The sequence below is a fragment of the Kryptolebias marmoratus genome, linkage group LG14, assembly GCF_001649575.2.
Source record: "Kryptolebias marmoratus isolate JLee-2015 linkage group LG14, ASM164957v2, whole genome shotgun sequence".
Lineage (NCBI taxonomy): Eukaryota > Metazoa > Chordata > Actinopteri > Cyprinodontiformes > Rivulidae > Kryptolebias > Kryptolebias marmoratus.
This window is the reverse complement of record NC_051443.1, coordinates 13,762,405-13,771,577: the sequence shown is the minus strand read 5'-3', so window position 1 is coordinate 13,771,577 and position 9,173 is coordinate 13,762,405. Positions and strand designations below refer to the sequence as shown.

Genomic DNA, 9,173 nt, shown 5'->3' with positions numbered 1-9,173 from the left:
ATATATATATATATATATATATATATATATATATATATATATATATATATATACTTAATGATTAGTTACTAGTGATAATTGTTTAGTCCTAATATGAAGAAACTCCAGAGATTGTTCTGACACAAAATATCTCGGTGGTGATGAGGGAAATGCTTACAAAATATACAAAACAAAGCAGACATCTCATCTCCCCTTAAGTTCTATGTACCTGTACCTAAAACTAAAAGCAAGAACAGGCTGTCAGATACAGCACACCAGACATCTCTCTGGGCAGAGCTATGTAGCCCAATGGGCCAACATGTTTCTCTGAAAGTGTGCCTGTAAAGTTTATGGTTCTTCCAGTGTAAGAAAACATATCAGACATGGTGGTGTGGAGATGGTCACAGCGTTCTTCTAAATACTAATTAGGGGACTTAAAAAGACAAAAGATTAGAACCACTGTTTTAAAAGAGAACAACAATGAAATACAGCTTGGAGAAGTGCCCTTGAAAACGCACTACAAGAATAAAACAATCCTTCCTGGCTCTTTTCATGTTTAAAAAAGGCACTTAAGAACTTTAGCCGGAGTGAAAGCACCTGAGCCGAGTTTGTTCTCTTTCCATTAACAGATGACTGTAAATGTTGTGGACAATAGTTAACTGGGGCACTGCTGAACCATGGCCCCAGAAGCCACATTGCAGACATACAAGTTGTACAAACACGTTAGAGGAGACGAGTCTCAGGCACGTTTTACACTCGATACCTTGTCTTTGACCATTTCCACGCCGATCTGCAGACCTTTTCCACGAATGTCGCCGATGATCTCATACTTGTCCCTGAGTTTTGCCAGTTCCGTCATTAGATAGGTGCCGACGTCAAGGCTGTTCTTCTGTGTGCCATCTTCAATAATAGCCTGTTGAGCACAAATAGATCCAGCTGAATATTGGGTGTCCTTAAAGCTACAATTCTATAAAAAAAATGAACACTGTGTATAACATAGTTTTGCTCCTTATATGATGAAATACAGCACCGATGTGGAAATAGATTAAAAGTACTTACATCAAGCACTGAAGAGGCAACAACACAAGCCATAGGATTTCCTCCAAAGGTGTTAAAATGAACTCCCTTGGCGAACGAGGCTGCAATTTCTGGAAAACACACAACACACACACACACAAAAAACAAGGTCACACCTCCAACCACTGCAGCTTCAAATGAGAACTTCTGGCACACAATGCAATTAAGACATGATGGGGGAAAAAAAACATGAACCTGTTGTGATTTCATGTCAGGTTCTGTAATTCTAAATGTTTTGTTCTTTTTTTTTGTTCTTGGAAGAAGCGAAGAACATTTTGAGAAAACGAGAGGGATCTTTATGTATGTATGCATGTAAAGGTTAATTATTAACAAAGCACCATGGCAACAGGCCATCACAACAAATAACACAAGAAGCAACGAGTGATCACACATCCACTGGCAGAAATAAGATGTACTTGTTTAAAAGCATGGAGCTATTCTTTATGGTAATCAGCACACAAAGCTACATAGATTAGAAGGTGGAGAGTTAGATCGATGATCACTGGAGGTGAGGGTCAGGACAACTCATCCTGTCAGCACTGATTTATCTTCTTAAGGTGTTATTAAACTCAATACAGCCCTCACAGGTTGCTAATAATGCAGTGGTAATGGGGCTGATACCAGAAGCCTTTTACTGATTGCCGTTTTGTTCTCTATAACCCGAGTGCTGTGACACTATCATCTATTCACATCGTTCAAAAGTGCAGCCCTCCCTCCAGCTTCCAGCTTCAGCAGAGAGCCTGGATGGAGCAGCAACCTGGAAATCATAATTCGAAAGAAATTGCTAACGGTAATCCAAAAATTAAAAAAGTAATAAGATGCAGCGATGAACTGAAACTTATAAAATTATGAAGAACATTACATTAGGCTGATCCTTTACAATCAATAATTGTTTTCTATACTGATCTGTTTTTTAATCAGTGTTTTTTTTCTCTAACATGATCTCACCAGGTGTTGTAACAACAGCTCCCATGGGGAATCCATTACCAATGCCCTTTGCCATTGTAACCATATCAGGAACGACGTCATGCCCTTCGAAACCCCAGAAGTGGCTTCCAGTTCGCCCAAATCCCGTTTGGACCTGGTGGAGGGAAAGACAACATGGAAGCTCGTCATTGCTTAGAAAGTCCTGCTATAGGGTGATTGCTTTTGCGCACCCCCNCACACACACACACACTCAGGTGTAACGTTGCAGCGCTGTCATGGAGCTATCAGTCCACACATACAGGCAGCCATAATCTTTTAAAGTAATTAACTCTGATGAGATTTGTTGTAAGCAGAGTCAAACAATAAACTGTTTACCTATGAGCAGCAGGTGATGTATTTGTCGTACCTACATGTAGTGTAAAGGAGCTGAAACAAAAACTTTTAAGAAAAACAAAACAAAAAAACAAAACAAAGAATGATCATCCACCCAAATTGAATTTGTCCTCTTTTTCTAACATAAGAATCTAAAAAAAAAATTATTTGGTGCCATTTTAAAACTAAATTAAGCCTTGAATTCCCATAACATCGATAGGTTGAGAAGACTTAGTGTTCAGTTAACAGCGTGAAAATGAGATGAGATACAACTTGATGCTGAATTATTATAAAGGCTTTATATGCAAAACCAAAAATATATTAGGATATAATATTAAACATACTAAATAACACCAGTAGTGGCCAAAACAGACCCACTGCAGCACTGTTTTGTAAAGCCATCAAATCAAACTTAATCTATAAAAGATAAGAGACTTATGACCGGCTCAACACACAAAATCTGTGAGAACAGAAGGTTTGGAGGATTCATTCGGTCTCAACAGGTACTCCAAAAACGAGACGGCTTATCTGGTTTTGTAAGATACTGAAATGCTGATAATTTTTTTTTATTAAAAAAAAAAACAAAAAATCTAAAATATGCATCTAACCTCATCAGAGATGCAGATCCCTCCTCTCTCTCTTACAAGCTGGTAAGCCTCCTTTAGGTAGTTTTTAGGGTACTGCACAGCTCCTCCGACTCCCTACATGAACCAGACATGTTAGCACAAATCTTAATGGACACGGGAAAACAAACATAGGTGGTTTGTAAGAGTTTGTTTTCCGATTTTACTTAAAAGTACTCAGGGGGTTTAACTTTACGTTCCCTGTGGATAGTACATTCATATTACAAAACAAACAATTATAAGATTTAAAGTAGTAGATGTAATAGAGTAGTAGTATATCTGCAAATACTGAAGGGTTATGAGTGACATTGAAATGATTCTCTGATTTATTGTAAAACTACGCTACAAACAACAACAAAAAACAGCACCTGAATAGGTTCTCCAAAGAAAGCAGCAATTCTAGTAGGGACACTTGTAGCTAAAGTCTCCTTGAGTTGTCGGATGTATTGCTCATTTGCCATGCAACTACCTGTAAAATGAAACAAACAAACATCCATATGTGCACGTATAGAAACATCATTAAAAACCATGAAATCATTAATTGCAGTTTAATAATTAACTAAATCTTACCCAGGGAAAATATTTAACTGCTTGCACATGTTTTGAAAATGTACAGCACATTGTGAATTAAGATAAGATTGTGATAAATTATGTTTTTTAGGTTTTTTTTTGACAGGTTATATTGTGTTGTTGGGAAAAGGTTGTTTATTGTGTGTGTGTGTGTGTGTGTGTGTGTAAAGCTTAGTAGCTATACTAGGATACTGTACATTTCTGAGTGGTAAGAGTTAAAGAGGTAAATGATCAACAGCAGGAGACTTTGAACTTTATTTAGTTTCTTCTTTCTTCAGACTTGTTTTTGGTCAGAAGTGAGAAGACTAATGGGTGTTACACTTGTGGTATTTTAAGCCTGGGTTGCATAAAATAAATACATGTTTGAGCTGCTACTTTGTAAGAAAATAGCAGCATTTTTTTAAGCTGCAATAGACAGCTGTACAAATATTTAAAACTAAGCAAACACACTCAGTTTCAAAAGTCCAACATTCACTCCCCTGGAAAACATTGCCTAATCACACAGCGAACTGCGATGTGTTTTTCATGTTTGTGAATGCACCGAGCCTTACATGCCAATGTTTTTTTTTGTACCTTGTGCACAGCTACACTCCCTGCTAGTCTGTACCGGAGAGTCCCTGCAGTGGCTTCCTCCCCACGGACCTCTGAACACGTCAGGACACATGGTCTGTTTACAGGTGGAAAACAAGTCCGCCTGGTTAACCTCACACAGCACTGACTCTTATGTAACAACACACATGAAAAAAAGAAATTGAGAAACTTGAGATGCTGTTAGAACATTGTGTCTGGTTTGTGCATCTGCCACACATCGAATACATACAGCAGATGAAAATGATTATATAATTACTTATCTAAAATAAAACATAAAACAGAGAAAATTGAGAATAATAGAGAACCTGACATGTGCTTAGATAGAGAGGTTATTATATCACACGTGATGAGTAAGTGGGTTCAAATTACATCTTCTACCAGACTAGCAGGTTTTAAAAAAAGCATTGACTTCCCACACTCCAGCTCTACATGCCTTAATAGCAAAAGCAAGACAGAGAATATGGTAACTTGAAATATATCATTACCCAGGCTATTTCTCAACCTATATTTATGCATATCCTGTGCCCACCAACACAAATGGATTCTTAATGAAATAATATAACAGAGCTCAATGACATTCCCTGCACCAAGTCATTTCACCTCAGCTAACTTTTAATTTTCTTTTTTTTTTGAGTGCTTCTTCTAGTCATGTAATTCCACCTCAACAGCAGCAGTAATGGGTTAGAAGTGGTGGCTGGGTTTTCAACACACAAGGAACAGATCTATAACTCAAAGTGGATGACATCTGTATGACAGAATCAGTCTTTCTTTATGAAGCATATTTTTAACCATCATCAAAATATAAATGTTTGTTTCTTATATCATAGTGTAATACATACATTTGTGCACCCTAAACCGTTGGCAATGGGGTATTTATAGTCTGCGTTGGAAGTAAGACCTATGGACTGGGGACTTCCACCGTGATATGACCCTCTGAAAAACAAAATAAAAAACACATAAAACCTATCAACATTTATGTTACAGAAAGGTTTTCATAGCAGTTAAAATATACTATTATGGAGCTCTGGAACAAATCAAAAGACCAGTGCTGTTTTTTCTGAAATCGGCACCTCTACATGTAATGATACATGTCATTCCATTCCAGCGTCTGCTGAATTCCAACTCAAGAACAACAAAAATGGCAAGAACAGTGATCAAATGTGATCAAGAGGAAGGTGTATGGTCACAAGCCATCAAACACAGCTGAGCTGATAGAAATTTTGTGCCAAGAGTGGCAAAAAGTCACCCAAAGAATGGTGGACAGCATGCCAGGACGCATAAAAGCTGTGATTGAAAATCAGGGTCATTGCACCAAATACTGACTTCTGATCTCTTCCTAAGCTAAAACATTCGTATTGTCCATCCATCCATCTTCTTTACCCGCTTTTTTTCCCCAGTTCACAGGGGAGCTGGTGCCTATCTCCAGCGGTCACTGCGCGGGAGGCGGGGGGACACCCTGGACAGGTCATAACTCCATCACAGTATATAAACGGTAAAATCGGAGAGAAAATCTGAAAAACTGATCATTTTGCAGTGGTCTCCTAATTTGTTCCAGAGCTGTATATAAAGATCACATACAGAAGACTATATTTTCTAACAAAAAACTACCAATTAAGAGACAAACTATCACATACTATCCCATAAAGCAGTATGTACACTTTCCATTTGAAACCCTGTACATCCTAATTCATATTTAATACCCAAGATGAGAATAAAAATACATCCTGCTACATAATGCACTGTGCACATATTATATGTCAATTGCAGTAAAAGAGAAAGATCTTGGACCTGAGTGTGATAATATCATAATTGCCGGTGTAGAGGCGAGCCATCAGCATTGCAAGGTCATTGGCTTCAGAGCCGCTGTTGGTCAGATAGATCACCTGTAGGGGGAAACGGATCAGCATATGTTTTAATTACTGCCTATACGTTTTTCTAAACACATACCCGTGGCTGTTACAAAACAAAAAAATAAAAAATCCACCTTAAGAGGATCTGGCAAGTGGGAAGCTAGCTTTTCACAGTACTCATGGATGGCAGGATAGACGTAAATGTTAGTGGTATGCCAGAGTTTCTTCAGCTGCTGTTCTGCTGCGGCTCGTACTTTCCTGCGCACGCAGAAACAATGAGTCACATATTCATTTCTCTACAAGTAGTGGCTGTGTAAACGAAATGAAAACAGACAGGGAAAAGACAAAAGGACCTTACGGGTGGCAATGGCCCACGCTGACAGTAGCTACGCCAGCAAACAAATCCAGATATCGCTTCCCATCCACATCCCACAGCCACTGCATGTATCCCTGATGAACGAACACTGGTTTCTTATAGTAAGTAACCTTCATGGTCATAGGGTTGCAGTTCTGTTTGCGAATCTCCATCATCCGCTCTTTCGAAATACCCTGAACAGACAAACACAACACAGGGCTTCATTTCACCACTTTTGTTTTAACTGGGCTGTTTAAAGCACCGGACCGTGAGCACTCATCAATGCCTATTGAGTGGCATTAATGTGATAATAATGTAAACTGCAAAAAAAATATGGCTACAGCAAACAGGTTTATAATTCAGACGGACTGAATAATTTTTCAAATACATAAGTCAGGCGAAACATAATTCAAAACACAGCAGTTGAAGGTGGACACTTTGCATTTAAAGAATTTCTTACCTCGTATTTCTCTGGACTGAAGTTACAAGGTGGCATCTCTGGTATGTTTGTAGGAGGGTAGCTCAAGGCTGATTTCTGACATAATGCACCTGTGAAATAAGTGTGGTTGAACTTCAGACAGAAGATGGAACACGAAAAGAAGGTACAGTGTTTATGTGACAGGTGGAATTCATGAAACCAGCTTTCATATTACTAAGATTTGATAAGATGTTGGTTTTATATTATTTAAACATACTCTAATTAGTATTTAACCATATAAGATCCAGGGCAGACATTTTACTGTAATCAATAATAAGATTAGACCTTGAAATGTGTTACATACACACATCAAAAAATTATAATAGATGCTGCCTGTTTTTGTTTTTCTTTAAAAATGCAGTGCCTGGTAGCTGTTCAGTTTATAGGATCAAAACAAAACAGTAAATGATCCTGTATCACAGAAAAACATGTAGGTAAAGGCAAATTAAAGTGACATTTAAATGTGTATTGTAGTATTGCATCCTTGTAATACTTTAGATGAAAACTAATCAGTCATATGTCTCTCAACGCGCACCCTTCTTGAAGGTTGAGTTTACTGTAAATAATGACTGTTTTGTGTTTTCTTATGTATTTATTTATGATTTTGTTTGTTTAGTTGTGTTTGATATTTAATAAATGACCCAAATACCAAATAGGCCATGTTTCGCATCAAATCAAACCCCTTCCAGACTGAAATACCAACAGTTTCAATCACGTTTATATCTTCATGTAACTTATTAAGCAGTTTTGGCTACATCTGGAGAAGTTTCGAAGCTAGCACAGCATACCATGGAGACATATTTTGCTAAATCACATCATTTAACTAAAGTGTAATAAAACTAAACTAAAGCAGAATAACCGTATTTTACTTTACATTACGAAGCGGACACACGTAGAAGCTAAACTTCACAGTTTACAGAAACTAGTGTTCGCTGAGTTGAACGGTTTCCATGGTAACTCACCATTTGCCGAATGGACTTTGGCTAAACTGGTCTGAAAGCAAGACCGTCCCGTTAAAACCCCACAACGAGCACTAAAACAGGACATGACTTTATACATGTTGAGCAGGCAGAGAGGGCACACAGCTGATATCGCTTCTGAAACCGTCGTTACAATCTGCTCCGCTCCTGATTGTCTGAAAGTGCCCGCCTTAGGGACCCTCCGTAACGTCACAGTACGCATGCGCAAGTACAGTAAAGAATGGGAATACGGAACTATCTATAACACCATTACAGTTTTTTTTTTTTTAGAAAATAACATATTTAATCGTATTATAATAGTTAAAATAATATATGATTTTAAAACAACATTATGCAGTTGAGTGTAACAGAGTGTAGGGCTTTTTATATAGGTTTAACTTTATGAATAATTAATAACACCCAATTGTCTGTTTGGAATAAAAGATTTCTATGTATCAGAGGTTTGCCCATTTCTGTCAATAAAGCAAGCTGTTACCTTCCTAGATTCTGAGTTTCATTCACATGATAGGATGCTTGTTATCACCTGCCACCAGAGGCAATGATGTTTTTGCCCATGTCCCATGTCTGTGTGTGTACGTTCGTAGGTAGCAAAATATTGTATGAACCGGTAAATGGATTTTAACAAAACTCTCAGAAAGTAACTGATTAATTTTTGGAATCAACTCCATTCAAAATGGCTGCCATATCTACGTGACCTTAGCAAAGATAGAAATGGCTATAACACAGCCAAATATAGATATATTGGCCTAATATTTGGTGTGGCAGTAGCTGAGAGTCGTTCCGAACACATTCTCCAAGCACTAATGAATAATGCGAGATCTGCTTTTAAAACTTTGCTATTAACTATTGGAGTCAACTGTGTCTGTCTGTTGGCAAAGTATCTCTAGAACCACTGAAATGATTTATATTGAACTCTCAGAAAGTAATCGCTGGATTTATATCAGCAAGTTGTTAACAATTGTCATTGACCAAATTCAACCCAGTCCAACTACTATAAACCATGACACAAGGTTTGACCTAAACAGTTATAATACCATCATTTCTCATCAAAATGATCTTAGTTTATAACTCTGGCATAAAAGGCGGCAGATGATGTTCTTCCCTTCGAACGAACTGTAGGCCTTTCACTTTTAACTTGAATTACAATGACTTTTAATAAACAAAATCAGACATATTAATATAAGTACAGAGGCAGAGACAAAATAACAAAAAAACATCCCCTCAAAGCATCTTGTGAATTTATTATAAACGTGATTTTTTTTTTTTAATGCAAGCGTTCATAAAGGGCTGTTTCAAACAACATGTTAGCTTTACAGATGCAGCCACATGGACAAAAACAGCACAGTGTTGAACAGGGACATCCAAGATTTA

At 37.6% G+C, this 9,173-nt stretch overlaps 1 protein-coding gene across 2 annotated transcripts in view; it reads right to left on the bottom strand.

Moving 5' to 3' along the window:
- The window catches only part of agxt2 (alanine--glyoxylate aminotransferase 2), a 15,793-nt gene extending 7,758 nt beyond the window's left edge, over positions 1 to 8,035 (bottom strand). For both annotated transcript variants that reach the window (XR_005234016.1, XM_017407974.3), the window contains exons 1-12: positions 7,785 to 8,035; positions 6,805 to 6,893; positions 6,348 to 6,538; positions 6,124 to 6,247; positions 5,928 to 6,022; positions 4,979 to 5,072; positions 4,122 to 4,215; positions 3,347 to 3,447; positions 2,964 to 3,056; positions 2,005 to 2,137; positions 1,039 to 1,127; positions 743 to 892 (exon numbers count right to left, since the gene is read on the bottom strand). Coding sequence is in view for 1 of the 2 variants with exons in the window: in XM_017407974.3 (XP_017263463.2) it covers positions 743 to 892; positions 1,039 to 1,127; positions 2,005 to 2,137; positions 2,964 to 3,056; positions 3,347 to 3,447; positions 4,122 to 4,215; positions 4,979 to 5,072; positions 5,928 to 6,022; positions 6,124 to 6,247; positions 6,348 to 6,538; positions 6,805 to 6,893; positions 7,785 to 8,004 (1,473 nt within the window). In the remaining variant the exon portion in view is untranslated. The remainder of the gene's footprint in view (positions 1 to 742; positions 893 to 1,038; positions 1,128 to 2,004; positions 2,138 to 2,963; positions 3,057 to 3,346; positions 3,448 to 4,121; positions 4,216 to 4,978; positions 5,073 to 5,927; positions 6,023 to 6,123; positions 6,248 to 6,347; positions 6,539 to 6,804; positions 6,894 to 7,784) is intronic.
- Positions 8,036 to 9,173: the final 1,138 nt, after the last annotated feature.